The 24,418-nt window shown below is 43.3% G+C and overlaps 1 protein-coding gene across 5 annotated transcripts; it reads right to left on the bottom strand.

The window, feature by feature from the left end:
- Positions 1-15,678: 15,678 nt before the first annotated feature.
- Positions 15,679-23,227, bottom strand: LOC125524277 (ATP-dependent DNA helicase PIF1-like). 5 transcript variants are annotated; one of them, XM_048689359.1, is made up of 9 exons: positions 22,800-23,227; positions 22,149-22,305; positions 21,677-22,009; positions 21,089-21,277; positions 20,907-20,981; positions 20,540-20,822; positions 18,702-18,803; positions 18,419-18,494; positions 15,679-18,318 (listed from the first exon to the last, which is right to left on the bottom strand). In XM_048689359.1, exons 6-9 carry the CDS (start codon positions 20,610-20,612, stop codon positions 17,127-17,129), a joined length of 1,443 nt encoding a protein of 480 aa, XP_048545316.1. In that variant the 5' UTR covers positions 20,613-20,822; positions 20,907-20,981; positions 21,089-21,277; positions 21,677-22,009; positions 22,149-22,305; positions 22,800-23,227; the 3' UTR covers positions 15,679-17,126. The 5 variants fall into 5 exon arrangements, with proteins under 5 accessions (XP_048545316.1, XP_048545317.1, XP_048545315.1 ...); XM_048689360.1 differs by lacking the exon at positions 18,702-18,803; XM_048689358.1 differs by having other exon boundaries at positions 15,679-18,803.
- Between the last annotated feature and the right edge of the window lie 1,191 nt (positions 23,228-24,418).

The following is a 24,418-nucleotide window of genomic DNA, read 5'->3' as shown; positions in this document are numbered from 1 at the left end:
AGCCCGAAATAGCTCCCAGGCAGGGCCCCTCCAGGCCACAACCGAACAATGAGGCCCTTCATGGCCTGTTCGGCCGCCTTGTGGAGCTCGACCAGTTGCTTCAGCTGGTCGCTCAGGGGCACGGGGTGTCCGGCCTCAGCGTACCGAGACCAAAACACCTTCTCTGTCGAGCTGCCCTCCTCGGCTCGATAGAATGCGGCGGCATCGGATACACTCCGGGGAAGATCTGCGAACGCTCCTGGAGAGCTCCGGATTCGGGTAAGTAACAAGTAACTCACGTTTATGTGTTTGCTTTGCATAAAGAATGCCTTACCCGCCGCTATCTTCTTCACCTCATCCAACTCCTGGAGGGTCTTCTGGGATTCGGCCTTGGCAGACTTGGCATTTTCAATAGCCACCGCGAGCTCGGACGCTCGCGTCTTTGAGTCAAGCTCCAAACTCTCATGCTTTTCCATGAGAGCCTGGAGCTCTTGCCGCACCTTGCCAACTTCGGCCTCATACTTCTCCCGCTCGGTGCGCTCCGAGGCCGCCCTCTTCTCGGCCTCGACCAGCGCTTGCTTAAGGGTCGCCACTTCAGACGTGGCCCCTACAATAGCCACGATAATCCTGTCATTCTTTGCAATTGCACCTTTTTATATATATTTTTAACAAGGTATTTCTTACCTTCGTTGTCCTCGAGCTGCTTCTTGGCACGTTCGAGCTCTTGCTCGGACCGCTCGAGGTTCTGCTTTAGCGTGTCCACTTCCGCAGTCAGTGCGGCGGACGCAAGCAGGGAAGCCTGCATATGCATATTGACTCATTTTTGTTAGACTCCTGCGAATTCTATTTGATCCTCTATTCGGCTTTTTCTTCCCGAACGCCAAACAGAGCATCAGGGGTTACTGTCTATGCGGTACTATTATTTACACATTCTTTACTTACCTCAAAGCCTGTTAAAAGGCTAGTACAAGCTTCAGTTAGTCTGCTCTTGGCAGACTGAACCTTCTGGACCACCGCACTCATAATAGCGCGGTGCTCCTCGTCGATGGAGGCGCCTTGGAGCGCCTCCAACATATTGTCCAGCGCCTCCAGTTGGACGGGGGCCACCGGCACGGCGGACTTGCTCCTCTTGGAAGGAGGTCCCCCTCGGACTCTAGAACCTCTGAAGGTTCCGGAGCGGTGTCCGGCCTAGAGCCGGACTTGGAGCCCCGGGGGGTTTCATCCCCTTTACTCCTGGAGTCCGGGAGGTCGCCTTGCGGCGCCTCCAGGACCACCTCCTCCCGGCCTGGAACCTGTTGAGACAACACTTCGGTGTCGTCCGTAGGGCGGGGGGAGGAAGCCGTCGGAAGCGAGTTCACATCCGATGAGTCCAGTGAGCCGCTTGACGACGCGTCGAGCCGGTCTTTGGGCGGGCTGCATAAACATATTCGACGTAAGGAAAGCTTTGCAATAAACGAATACTATGAATTACTCTGGTATCCAGATACTTACGATTTGGCCAGGGGCTTGGCCCTAGGCGCCCACTCCTCTCCGCCGCCGTCGGCGTCGGTGGAGCAGTCCGAAGGAAGGGTTTTCCCCTTCTTGGACCCTTCGGCCTCCCCAGTTGGGGCGGCCTTCCTTCCCTTCCCCCGCTGGTGGGGGAGGGGTCTCTTCTTCCTCCTCCCCGTCTTTGCGGGAGGAGTGCGTCTTGGATTCGTCGGATGATGAATCCGACACCTCCGGGCGTCGGGCACTCTTTCGAGTCCCCGTGGCCTTCTTCTTGACCTTTTCTCCGGCACCACATAGGGTGCCGAAACCAGCAACTTCGCCAAGCGAGCATCCGCTGGGCCTTCGGGCAAAGGAGCCGGACAGTTGATCTGTCCGGAGGTCACCTGCCAATCCTGTCAAAGGTAAAGGGAGTTTAGATCCCGCATCGAGTCAAACTATGAAAAATTGATACCCTGTAAAGGAAAAAAACAAGCTTACCGCAAGAGCGTGACGCTGCGCACTGAATCTGCGATCCTCAGTAGCGGATGCGGGAGCCTCGGCGCCCTTGAAAAGCACCTTCCAGGCATCTTCGTACGTTGTGTCGAAGAGCCTGCTCAGAGTTTGGTGCCGCGCCGGGTCAAACTCCCACAGGTTGAAAGCCCGTTGTTGGCACGGGAGGATCAAGCGGATGAGCATAACCTGGACTACGTTGACAAGTTTGAGCTTCTTGTCCACCAGGGTTTTGAAGCATGTTTGGAGTCCGGTTAGCTCTCCTTTTTTACCCCACGACAGGCCCGTCTCTTTCCAGGACATGAGCCGCGTTGGGGGTCCGGACCGGAACTTCGGGGGTGCGACCCATTCGGCGTCGCGCGGCTCGGTGATGTAAAACCACCCTGATTGCCACCCCTTCAGGGTCTCCACAAAGGAGCCCTCGAGCCAGAGGACGTTGGCCATCTTGCCCACCATGGCGCCTCCGCACTCCGCCTGGCTACCGCGCACCACCTTCGGCTTGACGTTGAAAGTCTTGAGCCAGAGCCCGAAATGGGGGCGGATGCGGAGGAAGGCCTCGCACACGACGATAAACGCCGAGATGTTGAGGACGAAGTTCGGGGCCAGATCGTGGAAATCCAGGCCGTAGTAGAACATGAGCCCCCGGACAAATGGGTGGAGAGGGAAGCCCAGTCCGCGGAGGAAATGGGGGAGGAACACCACCCTCTCATGGGGCCTAGGGGTGGGGATGAGCTGCCCCTTTTCGGGGAGCCGGTACGCAATGTCGTTAGACAAGTATCCGGCCTTCCTCAGCTTTTTGATATGTCCCTCTGTGACAGAGGAGACCATCCACTTGCCTCCCGCTCCGGACATGGCTGGAGAAGGTTGAGGTTGGGAGTGCGGACTTGGGTGCTGGAGCTCGAGTGCGCAAGAATGGATAGGCGAAGGAGGAAGAAGGCGTAGGTGAAAAGGTGGATCTTTATCCCCTTATATGGGTGGACGCAGCTACATGTCCCCACCAGCCTGATAAAACTCGCTTATCTCCAAGCGCCGTAATCGATGGCGCGGTTGAGTTACCCACGCCCGTATTGATGAGAATCCCAGAATAAGGGGACACAATCTTTGCTTTAACAAGACGTGCCAAGGAAACCGCCTCGCATAACGCGCTGAGATGGGACAGTAAAACGGTTCGAATAAAAGCTTGGCCGTGGTGTGATGTCACACTACGGAATACGTCAGCAGATTAGATTTGTGTAAATATTATTCTCTCTATGGCAATATATGGAAACTTATTTTTCAGAGCCGGACACTATCTTTGTGTTCAAAATCTTCTATGAAGTACTTGGAGGAGGAACCCGCCTTGCAATGCCGAAGACAATATGCACGTCAGACTCGTCGTCATTGAAGCCTGGTTCAGGGGCTACTGAGGGAGTCCTGGATTAGGGGGTTTCCGGATGGCCGGACTATACCTTCAGCCGGACTCTTGGACTATGAAGATACAAGATTGAAGACTACGTCCCGCGTCCGGAAGGGACTTTCCTTGGCGTGGAAGGCAAGCTTGGCGATACGGATACGAAGATCTCCTACCATTGTAACCGACTCTATGTAACCCTAACCCTATCCGGTGTCTATATAAACCGGAGGGTTTTAGTCCGTAGGACAACATACACATCAACAATCATACCATAGGCTAGCTTCTAGGATTTAGTCTCCTCGATCTCGTGGTAGATCTACTCTTGTACTACCCATATCATCAATATTAATCAAGCAGGACGTAGGGTTTTACCTCCATCAAGAGGGCCCAAACCTGGGTAAAACTTCGTGTCCCTTGTCTCCTGTTACCATCCGGCCTAGACGCACAGTTCGGGACCCCCTACCCGATATCCGCCGGTTTTGACACCGACAGACACGATCTCTGCTTTAACAAGACGTGCCAAGGAAATCGCCTCGCATGACGCGCTGAGGTGGGATAATGAAACGACTCGGATAAAGGCTTGGCCGTGGTGTGTCACACTACGGAATACGTCAGCAGATTAGATTTGTGTAAATATTATTCTCTCTATGGCAATATGTGGAAACTTATTTTGCAGAGCCGGACACTATCTTTGTGTTCAAAATCTTCTATGAAGTACTTGGAGGAGGAACCCGCCTTGCAATGCCGAAGACAATCTGCGCGCCGGACTCGTCGTCATTGAAGCCTGGTTCAGGGGCTACTGAGGGAGTCCTGGATTAGGGGGTGTCCGGATGGCCGGACTATACCTTCAGCCGGACTCCTGGACTGTGAAGATACAAGATTGAAGACTTCGTCCCGTGTCCGGAAGGGACTTTCCTTGGCGTGGAAGGCAAGCTTGGCGCTACGGATATGCAGATCTCCTACCATTGTAACCGACTTTGTGTAACCCTAACCCTCTCCGGTGTCTATATAAACCGGAGGGTTTTAGTCCGTAGGACAATATACGCAACAACAATCATACCATAGGCTAGCTCCTAGGGTTTAGCCTCTCCGATCTCGTGGTAGATCTACTCTTGTACTACCCATATCATCAATATTAATCAAGTAGGACGTAGGGTTTTACCTCCATCGAGAGGGCCCGAACCTGGGTAAAACTTCGTGTCCCTTGCCTCCTATTACCATCCGGCCTAGATGCACAGTTCGGGAACCCCTACCCGAGATCCACCGGTTTTGACACCGACAGTGACCAAAACAGTTTTTCCACTTCGTGATCTTTCCGATCCTTGAAGTACTCGGCTGCATCAGCAGCACTGTCAGCCAAATCCACGTAGGCGTCCGCAAAACTCCATAGCCGGTCCAGAGGCGCATACTTCGAATCCCTGAACTTAGTACGCAACAAGAAGGGCTTCCCAGATACAATATCCGCAGCTTGATGCAGCTCCTCCTTTGTCGCTCTAATTTTGGAGCGGGATTCCTTGGTAGCCACCCGGGCCTTTTCCAGGTCCGTCGCCTTCGCCCGGTTTTCTTCTTCAAGAAGCCGGTAACGGTCAGCAGCATCTTTTAATTCTACAGCCATCTTGGCTATTCTTTATTTGCTCTCGCAATGAGTGGCCTGTTCGGCCCTTAACTCTTCGGCCGCCCGTAAAGCGGCCGCATTACTACTCCTTGCTTGCTCCTTGGCTCGGGCAAGCTCCGCCCGAAGGGTCTCCACGGTGGCAGCTCCATCTGCAGTCACAACATATTAAAGATACTGGCATCATGCTGCTCTTATTATGTGACGATCACCAGAAAAATCACTCACCCTGTGCCTCGTCAAGCCGCTTGTTGACAAGCACGATGTCGGCATCCGCCGCATCCAATTGCCGCTTTAGTTTGGCAAACCCACCAGTCTGGCTAGCCACCGGAGCTTCAACCACCTGCACATAAAGACAATCTGGTTATTACCTGGGATTATGATCCTCTGTTTGCCGCCGTTTTCGACGACAACTAGAGTCTCAGGGGTTACTATCAGCATAGGCATACCTAACGTATGCGGTACTATTAAAGGCATACATTACTTTACGTACCTCAAAGCCTTTCAGCAGACTCATAAAAGCTTCGTGCAAACCGCTTTTGGCGGATGAAATCCTTTCAATTACCGTACCCATTAGCGTACGATGCGCTTTCGAGACGATAGCTTTCCCCAGAAGATCCTTCAGCGCATCCGACCGCACACAGTATGGACCCTTGCTGTCGCTCTCCTCAGGAGCCGGATATTGGGGAAGCCGGACAGCCAAAGGGTTATCCTCTGGCGATATTGGATCTGAAGATACCCTTCACGACGACACTTCAAGGTCGCCCGCTTCTTGAGCTGGGGAGTCCGGGGGAGGCGTTTCGCTCTCCATCATCTCCGGAAGAAGATCACCCGAAGATGAACTCTATCGAGAAGGGCTGCGGTCTGGACTATAATTTACAAGCATCGGTTATTGTCTTCGGAAGTAAGGTAGGATATACCCACTATTAAGTACTTTTTGATTACTTACAACTTGGTAGAGGGCTGATCCCCACGCGGATATTGTGCAGCAAGAACACCCTCCGAGGCAGGACCTTCTGGCGGAGACTCTTCTCCCGTTTGGAAACCTTAGTTTCTGGATCTTCAGAGGTAGTCCTCTTCCTTACCCGGGGAGAGAGAATGTCAGATTCTTCCCCTTGGTTATCCTCCCTCGCGGAGGGGCTCATTCCCTCGATTGGAATAGGTAGCGATGGAGGCCCGCTTTCGCCCTCTTTATTCCCCCTTCATCTTCCTTTGAGGGCACTAGGCAAGGTGCTGGCTCGAGCATCTTTTCCAGCACCGGATTGTCCAAGCCTTCAGGAAGGGGGGCCGAACACCGGATCATCTTCACCTTTGTTATCCAGTCCTGGTCAAAGAGCGATTCCTCAGAATGATGTCATGATAAATAAAAGGACAATGTGTTCGGCCATGGGATTACTTACTTGGTCAGTGGGGCGGTTGCAGCTCAGGCCCATGCCCTCGATAGTGTCCGGACACTCTATTTTGGGTCTGAAGAACGATTTTTACATCTCCTCGTGTGTCATGCCGAGGAAATTCTGAATGGCGCGTGGTCCTTCCGGGTTGAATTCCCACATGCGGAGGGGTCGGCGTTTGCAAGGCTGGATTCGACGAACCAGCATAACTTGCATTACCATGACCAGACTGAAATCTCCCTCGAAGAGATCTCGGATACGGCTCTGCAGTATTGGCACGTCCTTGGCTAGACCCCAGCTCAGCCCCCTGCTGATCCATGACATAAGTTGTGGTGGAGGGCCCGAGCGAAAGGTGGGGGCAGCTACCCACTTGGCACTTCGGGGAGCTGTGACGTAAAACCACTCCCGTTGCCATAATCCGCACACCTCCGGAAAGGAACCCTTTGGCCATGGAGCGTCAGCAATTTTGCTTATTAGAGCACCTCCGCACGCTGCGTACTGCCCCTCGACCATCTTCGGCTTCACATCGAAGGTCTTGAGCCACAACGAAGTGAGGGGTAATGCGGAGGAAGGCCTCACAAATGACAATAAATGACGAGATGTGAAGAAGGGAATCCGGGGCCAGATCGTGAAAATCCAGCCCGTAATAGAACATAAGACCCCTAACAAAGGGATCCAGAGCGAGGCCTAGTCCTCGGAGGAAGTGGGAGACGAACACAACGCTCTCATTGGGTTCGGGAGTAGGGACGACCTGCCCTCGGGCAGGCAGCCTATGTGAAATTTTGGCGGTCAGATATCTGGCCTCCCTTAACTTCTTGATGTCCTCCTCCGTGACGGAGGAAGGCATCCACCGGCCTTGAAGCCTGGATCCTGACATGATTGAAGGTCCGAAGCACCTGACCTGGGCTTTGGGTGTTAGAACTCGAGGCGGGGAAAGGATTCGATTGAGCACGGGAGGGAAAAAAGAAAAACCCTTGTCCCTTTATAAAGGGGACGAATATCAGGCGTCCTCCTCGTGGCTGTTTGAGACTTACCTAAGATCTAGGAGTCATACCAACATGCATGTTTGGGTTACCCACATTCGTATTGATGAGAATCCCGTGATAAGGGGAACACGATCTCTTCTTTGACAAGACGTGTCAAGAAACCGCCTCGTGTTATGTGCGGGGCTGGTTAAAGAAAAATGGTTCAAATAATTACCGGGCCATGGCGTGATGTCATCCTGCCAAAACGTGTCAGCAGATTAGATTTGTGGAAATATTATTCTCTCTACGGTGGTATGTGGAACTTATTTTGCAGGGTCGGACACTATCCTTGTATTCAAACTCTTCCGTGGTGTATTCAGAGGAGGAACCCGCCTTGCAATGCCGAAGACAACACTACGCGCCGGACTCATCGTCATTGAAGCCTGGTTTAGGGGCTACTGAGGGAGTCCTGGATTAGGGGGTCTCCGAACAGCCGGACTATATCCTTTGGCCGGACTATTGGACTATGAAGATACGAGATTGAAGACTTCGTCCCATGTTCGGATGGGACTCTACTTGGCATGGAAGGCAAGCTAGGCAATACAGATATTTATATCTCCTCCTTTGTAACCGACCTTGTGTAACCCTAGCCTCCTCCGGTGTCTATATAAACCGGAGGGTTTTAGTCCGTAGGACAACATACAGTCATACCATAGGCTAGCTTCTAGGGTTTAGCCTCTCTGATCTCGTGGTAGATCTACTCTTGTACTACTCATATTATCAAGAACAATCAAGCAGGACGTAGGGTTTTACCTCCATCAAGAGGGCCCAAACCTGGGTAAAACATCGTGTCCCCTGCCTCCTGTTACCATCCACCTAGATGCATAGTTTGGGACCCCCTACCCGAGATCTGCCGGTTTTGACACCGACACTACTGAAAATGAAAATTAAGATGAAAATGCTTTCTTTGAAGTTCCTTCAGGTATAATGGAAAAACTGCTAGCTAATCTTTTTTAGGAGATGGAACAAAACATCCTGATGAACATCTAATATATGTGGATGAAGTTTGTGGATTATTTAAGCTTGCAGGTGTACCCGGAGATGTTGTTAAGAAGAAGGTCTTCCCCTTATCTTTGAGGGGAGATGCATCGACATGGTATAGGCTATGTGATGATATGAGGTCTTGGAATTACAAACGATTGAAATTGGAATTTCATCAGAAGTTTTATCCTATGCATCTTGTTCATCGTGATCGCAATTATATATATAATTTTTGGCCTCGAGAAGGAGAAAGCATCGCTCAAGCTTGGGGAAGGCTTAAGTCAATGTTATATTCATGCCCCAATCATGAGCTCTCAATAGAAATGATTATTCAAAATTTTTATGCTCGGCTTTCTGGTAACAATCGCACCATGCTTGATACTTCTTATGCTGGCTCTTTTATGATGAAGACTATTGAATTCAAATGGGATTTATTGGAAAGAATTAAACGCAACTCTGAAGATTGGGACCTCAACAATGGTAAGGAGTCAGGTATGACACCTAAGTTTGATTGTGTTAAATCTTTTATGGATACCGATATTTTCCATAAGTTTAGCACTAAATATGGACTTGATTCTGAGATAGTAGCCTCTTTCTGTGAATCTTTTGCTACTTATGTTGATCTCCCCAAGGAGAAGTGGTTTAAATATCATCCTCCCATAGAAGTAAAAGTAGCTGCACCTATTAAAGTTGAAGAAAAGACTATCACTTATAATGATCCTATTGTCCCTACTTCTTATATTGAGAAACCACCTTTCCCTGTTAGAATAAAGGATCATGCTAAAGCTTCAACTATGGTTCGTAAAAGCAATATTAAAACATATACACCTCCTGAGGAAGTTAAAGTTGAACCTAATATTGCTATTGTTAAAGATCTCTTGTCTGATAATATAGATGGGCATGTTATTTACTTCTGTAATGAAACTGCTAGAATTGCTAAACCCTGTGATTTAGATAAACCTAGACCCGTGGTAGGCATGCCTGTTATTTCTGTTAAAATAGGAGATCATTGTTATCATGGCTTATGTGATATGGGTGCTAGTGCTAGTGCAATACCTATTGACTTATACAAAGAAATTATGCATGGCATTGCACCTGTTGAGTTAGAAGAAATTGATGTCACTATTAAACTTGCTAATAGAGATACTATAGCACCAATGGGAATTGTTAGAGATATTGAAGTCTTGTGTGGGAAAACTAAATATCCTGCTGGTTTTCTTGTTCTTGGTTCCCACAAGATAGCTTTTGTCCCATTATATTCGGTAGACCCTTCTTGAATACTGTTAATGCTACCATAGATTGCACAAGGGATGTTGTTACTGTTGGTTTAGATGATATGACTCATGAATTTAATTTCTCTAAATTTAGTAAACAACACCGTGAAGAAGAATTGCCTAGTAAGGATGAAATTATTGGTCTTGCTTCTATTGCCGTACCTCCTAGTGATCCTTTAGAACAATATTTGCTAGACCATGAGAATGATATGTTTATGAATGAAAGAAGGGAAATAGATGAAGTATTCTTTAAACAGGAACCTATTCTAAAACACAATTTGCCTATTGAAATCCTAGGGGATACCCCTCCACCTAAGGGTGATCCCGTGTTTGAGCTTAAACCGTTGCCTGATAATCTTAAATATGATTATCTTGATGAAAAGAAGATATATCCTGTTATTATTAGTGCTAACCTTTCAGAGCATGAAGAAGAAAGATTATTGAAAACTCAGAAGAAGCACCGTGGTGCTATTGGATATATTGTTGATGATCTTAAGGGCATTAGTCCCACTCTATGTCAACATAAAATAAATTTGGAAGCATATGCCAAACCAGTTCGTGATCCTCAACGGCGTCTGAATCCTAAAATGAAAGAAGTGGTAAGAAAAGAAATACTAAAGCTTCTGGAGGCAGGTATAATTTATCCCGTTGCTGATAGTCAGTGGGTAAGTCCTGTTCATTGTGTCCCTAAGAAGGGAGGTATTACTGTTGTTCCTAATGATAAAGATGAATTGATTCCACAAAGAATTATTACAGGTTATAGGATGATAATTGATTTCCGCAAATTAAATAAGGCTACTAAGAAAGATCATTACCCCTTACCTTTTATCGATCAAATGCTAGAAAGATTATGCAAACATACACATTACTTCTTTCTAGATGGTTATTCTGGTTTCTCTCAAATACCTGTGTCGGCTAAAGATCAATCAAAGACTACTTTTACATGCCCTTTTGGTACTTTTGCTTATAGACGTATGCCTTTTGGTTTATGTAATGCACCTGCTACCTTTCAAAGATGCATGATGGCTATATACTCTGACTTTTGTGAAAAGATTTGTGAGGTTTTCATGGACGACTTTTCCGTCTATGGATCTTCTTTTGATGATTGCTTGAGCAATCTTGATCGAGTTTTGCAGAGATGTGAAGAAACTAATCTTGTCTTGAATTGGGAAAAGTGCCACTTTATGGTTAATGAAGGGATTGTCTTGGGGCATAAAGTTTCTGAAAGAGGTATTGAAGTTGACAAAGCCAAGGTTGATGCTATTGAAAAGATGTCATGTCCCAAGGACATTAAAGGTATAAGAAGTTTCCTTGGTCACGCCGGATTTTATAGGAGGTTCATTAAGGACTTCTCAAAAATTTCTCGGCCTCTGACTAATTTATTACAAAAAGATATACCATTTGTCTTTGATGATGATTGTGTAGAAGCATTTGAAATACTTAAGAAAGCATTAGTCTCTGCACCTATTGTTCAGCCACCTGATTGGAATTTACCCTTTGAAATTATGTGTGATGCAGCGATTATGCTGTAGGTGTTGTTCTAGGGCAAAGAGTTGATAAAAAATTAAATGTTATCCATTATGCTAGTAAGACTCTAGACAATGCTCAAACAAATTATGCTACTACTGAAAAAGAACTTTTAGCAGTTGTATTTGCTTGTGATAAGTTCAGATCTTATATTGTTGATTCTAAAGTAACTATCCACACTGATCATGCTGCTATTAAATATCTTATGGAGAAGAAAGATGCTAAACCTAGACTTATTAGATGGGTTCTCTTGCTACAAGAATTTGATTTACATATTGTTGATAGAAAAGGAGCTGAGAACCCCGTTGCAGACAACTTATCTAGGTTAGAGAATGTTCTTGATGACCCACTACCTATTGATGATTGCTTTCCAGATGAACAATTAAATGTCATAAGTACTTCTCGTAGTACTCCTTGGTATGCTGATTATGCTAATTACATTGTTGCTAAATTCATACCACCTAGCTTCACATACCAACAAAAGAAAAAGTTTTTCTATGATTTGAGACATTACTTTTGGGATGACCCACATCTTTATAAAGAAGGAGTAGATGGTGTTATTAGACGTTGTGTACCTGAGCATGAACATGAACAGATCCTACGCAAGTGCCACTCTGAAACTTATGGAGGACACCACGCGGGAGATAGAACTGCACATAAGGTATTGCAATCCGGTTTTTATTGGCCTACCCTCTTCAAGGATGCCCATAAGTTTGTCCTATCTTGTGATGAATGTCAAAGAATTGGTAATATTAGTAGACGTCAAGAAATGCCTATGAATTATTCACTTGTTATCGAACCATTTGATGTTTGGGGCTTTGACTATATGGGACCTTTTCCTTCCTCTAATGGTTATACACATATTCTAGTTGCTGTTGATTACGTTACTAAGTGGATAGAAGATATTCCAACTAGTAGTGCTGATCATAACACTTCTATTAAAATGCTTAAAGAAGTTATCTTTCCAAGGTTTGGAGTTCCTAGATATTTAATGACTGATGGTGGTTCACATTTTATTCATGGTGCTTTCCGTAAAATGCTTGCTAAATATGACATCAATCATAGAATTGCATCTCCGTATCACCCACAGTCTAGTGGTCAAGTAGAATTGAGTTATAGAGAACTCAAATTAATTTTGCAAAAGACGGTCAATAGGTCTAGAAAGAATTGGTCCAAGAAACTTGATGATGCATTATGGGCCTATAGAACTGCATATAAAAATCCGATGGGTATGTCTCCGTATAAAATGGTCTATGGAAAAGCATGTCACTTACCTCTCGAACTAGAACACAAGGCTTATTGGGCTATTAAAGAACTTAATTATGATTTTAAACTTGCCGGTGAGAAGAGGTTATTTGATGTTAGCTCACTTGATGAATGGAGAACCCAAGCTTATGAAAATGCCAAGTTGTTTAAAGAAAAAGTTTAAAGATGGCATGACAAAAGGATACAAAAGCGTGAGTTTAATGTAGGTGATTATGTATTGCTATAAAACTCTCGTTTAAGATTTTTTGCAGAAAAATTCTCTCTAAATGGGAAGGCCCCTATGTTATCAAGGAGGTCTATCGTTCCGGTGCCATAAAAATCAACAACTTCGAAGGCACAAATCCGAAAGTGGTAAACGGTCAAAGAATCAAACATTATATCTCAGGTAATCCCATAAATGTTGAAACCAATATTATTGAAACTGTAACCCTGGAGGAATACATAAGGGACACTTTCCAGAACGTTTCAGACTCCGAAAAGGAATAGGTATGTGGTACGGTAAGTAAACCGACTCCAAAACAATTTTTAAGGCAATATTTCTCCGTTTTGGAATATTTAGAAAAATAAGTAGGAGTCCGGGAAGGACACGAGGGCCTCACGAGGGTGGAGGGCGCGCCCCCTACCTCGTGAGCACCTCGTGTGCCTTCCGGACTCCGTTTTCTTGCACGATACGTATTTTGGTCGGTAAAAATCCACTATATATTCTCCCGAAGGTTTTGACTCCCGTATCACGCAAATATTTTATGTTCTTGTTTCGAGCTGTTTTTCTGTCAGATCTAGATTATCATGACGTCCTCAAGTGCTTCCAAGGACAAGTTCTTCGAGAAGGTCATCAACCCTTACCTCGCGGAGGTGCTGCGACACCCTCAAACCATTGAGATGCGTGATGGGTTGCTGCACATCCGCGATGCTGAGGGACCAAAGGGAACCGGAAGCGTGGAGGCGAGGCTCGAAGCAATGGAGCAACAAGTTTTCAAGTGCCAGGGGATGGTGGAGCATGGAATTGATGACCCACAAGTATAGGGGATCTATTGTAGTCCTTTCGATAAGTAAGAGTGTCGAACCCAATGAGGAGCAGAAGGAAATGATAAGCGGTTTTCAGCAAGGTATTCTCTACAAGTACTGAAATAAGTGGTAACAGATAGTTTTGTGATAAGATAGATTGTAACGAGCAACAAGTAACAAAAGTAAATAAAGTGCAGCAAGGTGGCCCAATCCTTTTGTAGCAAAGTACAAGCCGGAACAAACTCTTATAATAGGAAAAGCGCTCCCTAGGACACATGGGAATATCATCAAGCTAGTTTTCATCACGTTCATATGATTCGTGTTCGATACTTTGATAATTTGATATGTGGGTGGACCGGTGCTTGGGTGTTGTTCTTACTTGAACAAGCATCCCATTTATCGTTAACCTCTATTGCAAGCATACGCAACTACAACAAAAGTATTAAGGTAAACCTAACCATAGCATGAAACATATGGATCCAAATCAGCCCCTTACGAAGCAACGCATAAACTAGGGTTTAAGCTTCTGTCACTCTAGCAACCCATCATCTACTTATTACTTCCCAATGCCTTCCTCTAGGCCCAAATAATGGTGAGATGTTATGTAGTCGACGTTCACATAACACCACTAGAGGCTAGACAACATACATCTTATCAAAATATCAAACGAACAGCAAATTCACATGACTACTCATAGCAAGACTTCTCCCTTGTCCTCAGAAACGAACGTAATTACTCACAAAGTATATTCATGTTCATAATCAGAGGGGTAATAATATGCATATAGGATCTGAACATATGATCTTCCACTAAATAAACCAACTAGCATCAACTACAAGGAGTAATCAACACTACTAGCAACCTACTAGCAGCAATCCCGGACTTTGAGACAAGAATTGGATACAAGAGTGAACTAGGGTTTAGAGATGAGATGGTGCTGGTGAAGATGTTGATGGAGATTGCCCTCTCCCGATGAGAGGAGCGTTGGTGATGACGATGGTGATGATTTCCCCCTCCGGGAGGGAAGTTTCCCCGACAGAACAGCTCTGCCGGAGCTCTAGATTGGATCCGCCAAGGTTCCGCCTCATGGCGGCGGAGTCTCGTCCCGAAAAGTTCCTTCCTATTTTTTTCTCATCGAAAGACCTCATATAGGAGAAGATGGGCATCGGAGAGCCACCAGGGGGCCCACGAGGTAGGGGGCGCGCCCTAGGGGGGTGCCCCCACCCTCGTGAGAAGGGTGTGGGCCCCCTGGCCTTCATTTTTGGCGTGAATTTTTCTTTATTTCTTTTAAGACGTTCCGTGGAGTTTCAGGACTTTTGGAGTTGCGCAGAATAGGTCTCTAATATTTGCTCCTTTTCCAGACCAGAATTCCAGCTGCCGACATTCTCCCTCTTTATGTAAACCTTGTAAAATAAGAGAGAATAGCCATAAGTATTGTGACATAAAGTGAAATAACAGTCCATAATGCGACAAATATCGATATAAAAGCATGATGCAAAATGGACGTATCAACTCCCCCAAGCTTAGACCTCGCTTGTCCTCAAGCGAAAAGCCGATAACAATAAATATGTCCTCATGTTTAGAGGTACAGGCGTCGATAAAAAAATAAAATACAGACATGAAGGCATCATGATTATTCTCATAACAGCAACATATATAGATTTTGTCATATGATTACTTATGTTCAAGTGATGTTCTATTCACAATGCAAAAGTATAAATCATAAACCTTATTGGGCTCCGACAAACTATAATCTCAGTCATTGAAGCAATTGCAATTTATCATAACATCGGAAAGAGTCTATGTCAGAGCTAAAAAGCAAGTCCACATACTCAACTATCATTTAGTCATCCATAATTGCTAACACTCACGCGATACTTGTGGTTACGGAGTTTTAATCGGACACAGAGAAAGATAGGGGCTTATAGTTTTGCCCCACAACCTTTTACCTCAAGGGTAATGTCAACAATAATGGTTCATGCTCCCCTACATCCAATTATATATATATATATATATATATATATATATATATATATATATACTAGTAAACTGCACGTGCTTTGCACGTAGTAACCAGTTGAGATGGAACTAAAAGATAGCAGAGGGTCCAATTTACGTAAAAGAAAATAGTCATTTCTATTTTTAGACCCCTTGTTTCTCATCCATATATAGGTTTGGAAAATGTATCCTACTATACAACATAAGCAAAAGCTCAACTACAATATGCAACAACACAAGTGCTCACAGCTACAAGTCAAACATCAATAACTTATAACCAAATAGGTCATGGTAGAATCGCCCACCATACAATTATTGCTATTTGCGAGCTGAGTTTGTTTTCAGGGTTGATCTCACATATTGTTTATAGACAGCTATGTCACGTACAACAGTACATATAGATACATACACTTCTTTTACTAACATTTTTCAAATCCACAACTAAAGAGGGTAGCTCATGCCAAAATGAAGCTGGCACCTAATAGTAATGTTGCCTGAAGCATGGATGCTTAGAGCTCAGCAGAAGCCTTCATTTCAAGTTCATGATCCATAAAGGCATAAGATTCCAATTGACCTTGCCAACATGAGAGTGTATCAAGTTAAGTATTGAGACAAAAAAATGTGCGAAGAGGCATTCAATGACAAGATAAAAACAACACCTTCTATATGGTATAAAACCAGTCTGCAATGTCGATCATGGTTTTGTGCAATCTAAGGCTAGCATAATCAAAAAACGTAAATGACCAAATTCCAGCTTAGCAAATCAAATTCATGGTTTGCACATAAAAAATGATTCGGTGTATTATACATGAAACAAGGATCCTGATCTAGTTGATGATCTTCTGGACACAAACTTAGAACTACAGCAAACAAAAAAGTTGACAATAGTAGCACAATACTCCATTCGTGCTCTCTCTGAACAGAAAACATTATGTATTCATATATCTGTAGAACATATTAGAATATAAGGCCTATGTTATTCATGATTCTAATATATGCGTATATTTATAAAAAAATCTCAACAATTATCAACGTACCAATATTATGAGACAAAGTAAAGCATGCTCATATATATGAAACAAAGACAGTTATGCATTATATACATTTATCGTGCCAAAACCTCCTTATAGACAATATTTTTGGTACTTTTTCCTGATGGGTCGACATCCCTGTTTGGCTTGGCAAGTATTCTTGTTGTTTGCCTTGATATTCCTCGGGACAATGCAACATATAGTTGACCGTGAGAGAACACAGGTTCTGGAAGGTAGATACCAACATGCGGAATTGTTTGACCTTGAGCTTTATTGATTGTCATTGCAAAGCTAAGACGAATTGGAAATTGCTTTCTCTTGAACTTGAAGGGAAGCACATCATCTTCAGAAGGATACAAAGGTATTCTTGGAAGGAATACTCGCTTTCCAGCATGTTGTCCTCCAATAATTTCAGCATCGATAGCATTATCTTGAAATGCCTTAATAATAAGCCTTGTTCCATTGCATAACCCATTATGAGGATCTAAATTCCGAAGCAAGATCACAGGGCAATTTATTTTCAGCCTGAGAACATGTGGAGGTAGGCCATTAGGTATGAGAGAATTCAGGAATTCAGGTGGGTAGTGATTGTGAGTATCATCCACTGCTGAATCAAAACTATAGTAGACCTTTTCTTCTCCAGGAAATCGATCTATAAGCTTCACATTTAATTCATCCACGTATTCATTTTGGTGGAAAGAATGGCACGAGAACTTATATAAGACGGTAATCTTCCATTCTTGTCAAGTGAAGGAAATACTTCGTTTAGCAACTTACTAACCGAGGTCTCTGAATGTGTGTAACCTACAACCATCTCTTCAGGTAAATGCACATAGTCTTCACCAATTGATTCTTCAACGCCATTGCCAACTCTCAAGAGAAAATCAGAGAACCATGGATCTGTTTGTGCTCTCATATTGCGCCAGAGTTTTATTTGTCTTATATCCTCCCACAGATAAGATTTTCTGAGAATGGCATTAACAATTTGGGCTCTAGTGCCACGCCTAACTACTGGAAGGACTTGTCGGAAATCTCCTCCGAACACAATTACTTTACCTCCAAATTGTGATCTACAACCAGTAATATCTTGCAGGGATCTATCAAGTGCCTCAACTGCTTGCCGTTTTGTCATGGCAACTTCATCCCAAATTATCAAAGATGCTCTTCGAAGTAATTCAGCTGTCCCACTCTGCTTACTGAAGTTGCACACAGTATCTTCTTGAACATTTATTGGTATTTTAAATCTGGAATGGGCCGTCCGACCACCAGGCATGATAGAAGCTGCAATGCCAGATGTTGCTATTGCAATGGCTATCAAACCCATTGATCTTACTTTTGCCAATAAAGCTTTATAAAGGCACGTCTTTCCTGTACCTCCTGGACCATCGATGAAGAAGACCTTACCCTTCTGGTTCAAGACGTGGTCCATTATTTCATCAAAAGCAAGCTGTTGTTCATTGTTTAAAGTTGCCTGCAGCTCCAGGTCTTCTTTAGCAACTTCAATAGACATTTCTTCACTCAATTCTCTCGCCTCTAAGCTGTCCAGATCATCAGCATCCAATAGATCTGGAAGATCAAAGGTCTTGATGTCCTTTCCCATGGAATATAACAAATATCGAATATCTCCAAGCACGAGTTTCTCGATTGCTTCATCACTTATGTTCTCCCTACGAAAATCGTCAGACATTGCTTCAAAGTGATTGTTCCATAATGCACGAACATTTGTAACTTCGCAAAATGCCAAAATTGTAGCAAAAAGCCTTCTAAGTGCATAGGGCATTTGAAATGTGGCAGCTTCGGTGAGACAGTCAGAAATACTATCATCTGCTTCTATGAGACCCCTTCTCTCTGCAGCTTCTCTAAATGTGGAGAAAACAACACCATCAACAGTACGTAAATCATCAAAAGATGTAGCCCCCCTCACATGGTTTAGCAATATTCTCAAGTAATAGCGTTCACCTTCTGCAGGGTGAGCAGCCACAAATCGACCTATTTGAATTCTCTTGGTACGTTGTCTCCATGTCTTGTGGTTCCTCTGCCATGTATAAAATTCAGGGAATTCCTTATATAGGAAATTTCTAGCATAAGGATCGATAGAGTTCATTCTAAAATACTCAGTAAGCATTGTCCTGGAAGATGATTCTATACTAATCACATTTTCCAAATTGTCAGTCTTTATAACGGACCAAATGCATATTTGGCAAATGGACTTGTAATTGTAGAACGGGAGGAGACATCTCACTCAGGTCGAAAGAGTAAATTCTCCATATTGCTTCTGGAGGTGATATAAAGCGGGCATCTCTATACTCACGAATTTCATCAATAACTCGACCTTCTGCGGCTTCTACAATAAAAGAGGCACGGTCATGACCCTTGTAAATGTACTTAAATAAATACTTAACAGCCTTGATGCTGGAGCAAACTTCGATGTTTATATGGCAATTATATCTCATAAGTAGGTATGGATTATACGGCACAACCCATCTATTATCCAAAACAGATCCCCTAATGCGCACTTTACGGCCATCATCCCTGCGTCTATAAATTGGATATGAGTCTTTCCCTTGCAATGTAGCATCTGAGAATGCTTGGGGATAATGGTATTTACATTCCCCATTTTGCATGCAGGAATTTTTACTATTGAGAACGCCACAGGGCCCATGCATCATGTGTTTAATAACTAAATCATGTAACACTGGGTACTTGTTTTTGTTAGGAATTTCAGCTGATATAATTTGATCATACTGATCTGGGTTATTTATCTTATAATCCGACTTTAGGATTATTAAGAAATGTGCATGGGGTAGCCCCCTCTTTTGAAATTCAATAACACGCACGTGAGCGGCAACTTCACCAAAAAAATTCTTTTTAAATATAAGATTCTTAAGATCCTCCAATTTTGCCTTGAATACTCGTGCTACCAAATCTGGCCGATCTTGTGCTAATTGTCCTGGTGCGAGCTCTTTTGTTATCTCCTCCCAACTTGGATTGCATGTCATTGTAAGAAATAGATCTGGTTTTCCAAACCATTGGACCAAAGCCATGGCGTTTAGATATCGTCGCCTCATGTCCCGTGGGCCTCCTATGAAAGAGGGTGGGAGCACTATATGCTTCCCATTCATGCACACACGTGTCTCACCCGCAACAACACTATCAACCAGCCCTTGATATAAATTTGCTCGTATAAGATTTTGGTTTGCTGGTTTTAGGTAGAATGCCAATCTTATTGACTCAATCTTAATGTACATATCAACAATGTACTGTTGAGTTAGTCGTTTGCCAAAAAGCAAAACATTAAATTCATTCGGTCGCACTTGCAGTTTGAAACAATAGTATTCCCTTGGTGAAACAAATGAACCAGAGTTATACTCCATCCCTATAATGGAAAACATTTTAATTTAGATAAATAATTTTTAAAATATAATATAAGTGACAGTTGATTATGCGGCACAATTTACCTTCTTTGTTATAGTCACCTTCTTGATTGATCTTATTAACAATGACATTTGATCTCACTTTTGGTATTTTCAAGTTCCACCCAACTTCCCCGTTTGGGAAAATAGTGGATATGAAAGTGGGTCATAACAGCCATGGTACGCTTTTATGTACTGTGGATCATTTGATTTACCATATACCATTATACTCCTATCGAAGTGACCCTGAGGATTATTTCCTTCTACCCAGATTGCTGCTACTTGTGATGTAGTTGGTGCATTATATACTCGTTGATCTAAAGAAATGTCTGTGTTGAGCTCAATTCGATACTCATCAAGGTTTGACACTGAACCAAGGCTTCGAAATGTCTGGGCGTAAGGATTAGATGAAAGTATGCTCGCCAATTTTCCAATGAGAACTCTATCAAGATTAGGAGAATAACGAAATCTGTGTTGCAAATCTGATTCAGTGTCATAAAAGTATAGTTGTAAATGCTTAGGGCCATCTTCTACTGGAACCAATTGATCAATTCGATGATAAATTTGACCTTGTGCACGGAAAGTGTAAACACCAGACTTTTTATTGCAATATCTCTGGTCCAAGATAACACCAAGAGAGGTAAAAGAGAAGTGAGAATTGAAGTACCGGATATTGTCCTGAAAGTACTTAGCGTCAGGATCTTGACTTGTGTATAGTCGGCGCATTTCATCAGGAACATATGGAGTTACTATCTTGACCTTGCCACCCATGCAACAAAATGTTGGATTCTCATACTGGAACCGTTTTGCATTGCAATTTGTGCAGTTAGGCACTGGCTCCAAAACATGATGGCCACTTGGTACATTCCGATATATACAATCAAAGGGATCCTCTTGCATTTCACAATTTGCATGGTTTTGGTCTCGATATGATAATACGCAATCCGTTCCTGTTCATTCTTTTTAATAGTGAGAAAACTGTGTCGCAATGGTAGTAATAATTATTTATACTAAGAACACACATTAATGCTTACCGTGTCCAGCGAATATGTAACCCTCATCATCTTCATCATCATCTTCAGTCATATATTCAGATTGCCCAATTTCATCTATACATCAATTTGTCAATCAGTAAAATAATATTTTAGGAGAAGTAAAGTCGATGATTGATCGATGCATTAGAAATTGCTATGGTACACCGTGACAATTGTATTACCTTCTAGGACAGGAAAAGAACCATCTGGAACATAGATGGTGCTGTCATGGTCTTCCTGCTCATTGGCTACACCATCTTCATGTGTTCCCTTTCCAGTATTACTACGACCTGCCCCATTAGACATTCTCCTTCTCTTATGTCCACTGCCCTTGTCCAGGAATGCTGATACACGCTTATGTTGACCAGTACCTGTCAATTAATTACATGATGTAGATATGTCGGATGGACTGATCACGGTCTAACTTTTAGCAACTAGACTGATTATGCCAAATCGAAGGATATTGTAAGATGCAGAAAGTTTAAGCTCATCAAATTATTGGTATGAGTTTCGCCAAAAAAAATAATTATACAGTAATATGTATTAACAAATAATAGTAGAGCAGGAAGTGGATGTAATATTCTACTCATCAGAAATGCCTATCACAATCTGAATGATAAGCATGTTTTTCCTTATATACATATACATGCCCGTTTTGGAGATAAACATAACATGATTAAGTGACAATTCATGTAATAATAATTAGGACATGAAGGAATTTATGTTAATACTAAAAAAGTAAGACAGAATATTATTGCATTAATATGTACCTTCTGTAATTGAACTGGTGAGAATAGTTGTGTGCATGCTTCCATTGGTACAAGTACAAGTTTGACTCCCAGATTGTGCATTATCACTAACTGCAGCAGGATTTTTCCTTCTCCGTTTGTACTCACGGTTCCTTTCCAGGTAGGCAGCGCGCTATTCTGGAGTCATCTCCAAGTATCTTTCCCGATCACGATAACGCTTACGCTCGGAAGCATTTGTTGGTAGACTTACGTGTCCAGTTGAAGGAGTATTTGACTGTATGGATATGCCAGATAGATTGATTGATCGTTTTGTCCCAGTAATTGGATGATCCACTGAACCAAGAATTTTTTGTGCTGAAATAAATAGAACATTTCAGAAAAACCGTGAGCACTCTTTTAATACACAAGGCATAGGTTTTATTTATATATTTAACATCTAAGAAGTTCTAATCTTGTTTCAATATTCTGGTGACCAGAAATATTAAGGACGTACCTTGTTTCCCTTTTGATAAACTATGTGAGTCAACCACATTTGTAATATCTTGAAAAGGGGCCCGTAATGGCATTCCAATGGATCCTGCTGTATGGTTACTTGAACTTCCATTCACTTGCTTCCTAGATAATTGTCCACACTTGACTCTGCCAAGGCGCTGAGCAACATAGTAGACGACATTAGCATAAGCATAGGCAGAGCATGCAGCAGTATACGCACGCGAAGCTTAAGTCACATAAAACTTCTTGTAGCAAACTATTTTTTTGCATATTAATTGATATTCATAAATAATCCAACAATAGACAGTATTGATGTTTTGTCAGTACAGATTTTGACATGGTACAGTGTAACATATAGCAGTGCTCTCTATAAAGGATCATTTCAAATGTAACATACAGCAGTGAAGATGGGGTTTTAAATGGCTGTAACACTTCTATGGAAGTATGAGAAATGAAACGGAAAAAAAACTTTGTGGACATAAACACAAACATGTGGTGGTCAGAGTATGCTGTGATATAATTTCTTGATTTCTATACTGAAATACAAAATCTGGGTTCGGATTTATGGCATCTGATACACATATAATTAGAATGTATAAAGATCATCAAAGAAATTAGCACCACTTCTATACTTTCTCAAATTGTATCTTACCTCTTCAACATCTAAGCTGTTAGTGCGTGAGGTTGAGGATGCTTTGTTCACGGCCGTCGGGCTGCACTGGTATGTCATCCGGCTGCTAGCACTTGCAGCAGCGATGGCATCCGGGGCGGATTGGTCTGATGCGCATACGGCCGGAGTTGCCAGGAAGCGGTGGCGGCGACCACGTGGAACAGTAGCAAGGGGTTATGAACGCATGAAGGAAAAGCTCCTGCAGCGGCCCGAGTTTGAGCGATTGGGGTTGAAAGGGAGGAGGGCTTGCCGCGGCTGGGGGCGTAGGGCAGATCTGTCTCTAGAGGAGATGCCAGGAACAGGAAGGAAGCGGTGGCGCGAGTACAGGGCGACGGCGAGGGGACGGTGAAACCACGAAACAGAGTCTGCTTCGATGAGAGAGAGGAGATGGTGCGGGATTTTTTTGTTGGTATTTTATTTAGGTGGGGATGCTCTAGGTGCTTCCAGAATAACAGAGCGCACGCATCCAAAGAGCTCAAAACCAAAGCGCGCGCGGGGGCGGCTGCGAATCCCGAAGATCTCAGCCCTTGGGTTCGGTTTGGTAAAGATCTGACGGCAGATCTTGAACACAGCAAGCTGAATCAATGGTCCATGTTTGGCTTGACATGCTAGGAGGAGAGAGAGGGGACCAAATTCAAAATTGGTACACTATAGACTAGTATAGACTAGTATAGATATATATCATGTTCTTTCCAACATGCTGAGTTTGCCAAATGATAAAATGAAAAAAAAGGTGAAGATCACCATAACTCTTGCATAAGGTAGAGGATAATAATAAAGGATAGGCCATTCGTAGAGGGAAGCAGAGGTTGCCATGCGCTTTTATGGTTGGATATATAAAATCTCAATGCGAAAGAACGGCACTTTATATTGCCCCTTGTGATATGAACCTTTATTTTGCAGTCCGTCGTTTTTATTACTTCCACATCACAAGATCGTATAAAGCTTATTTCTCCCACACCAATCAATCATACATATTTAGAGCATTTTTTATTGCTTTGCACTGATGAAAACTTACTTGAAGGATCTTACTCAATCCATAGGTAGATATGGTAGACTCTCATGGCAAAACTGGTTTAGGGATTTTGGAAGCACAAGTAGTATTTCTACTTAGTGTTGAGAATTTGGCTAGCATGAGGGGGAAAGGCAAGCTCAACAAGTTAGAGGATCCATGAAAATATACTTTATCTCAGATATAAGAAATACATAACTCATTACGTTGTCTTCCTTGTCCAACATCAACTCTTTAGCATGTCATATTTTAATGAGTGCTCCCAATCATAAAAGATGTCAATGATAATATATCTATATGTGAAAACCTCTCTTTCCTTATTACTTCCTATTAATTGCAACAATGACCAAAGCTATGTCTGCCAACTCCCAACAACTTTTAATTATCATACTCTTTCTATGTGAAGTCATTACTCTCAATAAAATCAATATGAACTTTTTGTTTCTTTTTATTCTTTTCTCTTTTCTTTTATTCACCCAAGATCATGGCAAAATAATCAAGCCCTTGACTCAACACTAATCTTTATTATATAGCTCACGAACTCGACTACATAAAGAGATCATAAAGCAAAACTCAGAACTAGATCATG

Source organism: Triticum urartu, chromosome 7 (genome assembly GCF_003073215.2).
Source record: "Triticum urartu cultivar G1812 chromosome 7, Tu2.1, whole genome shotgun sequence".
NCBI classification, from domain to species: domain Eukaryota; kingdom Viridiplantae; phylum Streptophyta; class Magnoliopsida; order Poales; family Poaceae; genus Triticum; species Triticum urartu.
Note: the sequence above shows the minus strand (reverse complement) of the source record. Positions and strands in the feature narration are given on the sequence as shown.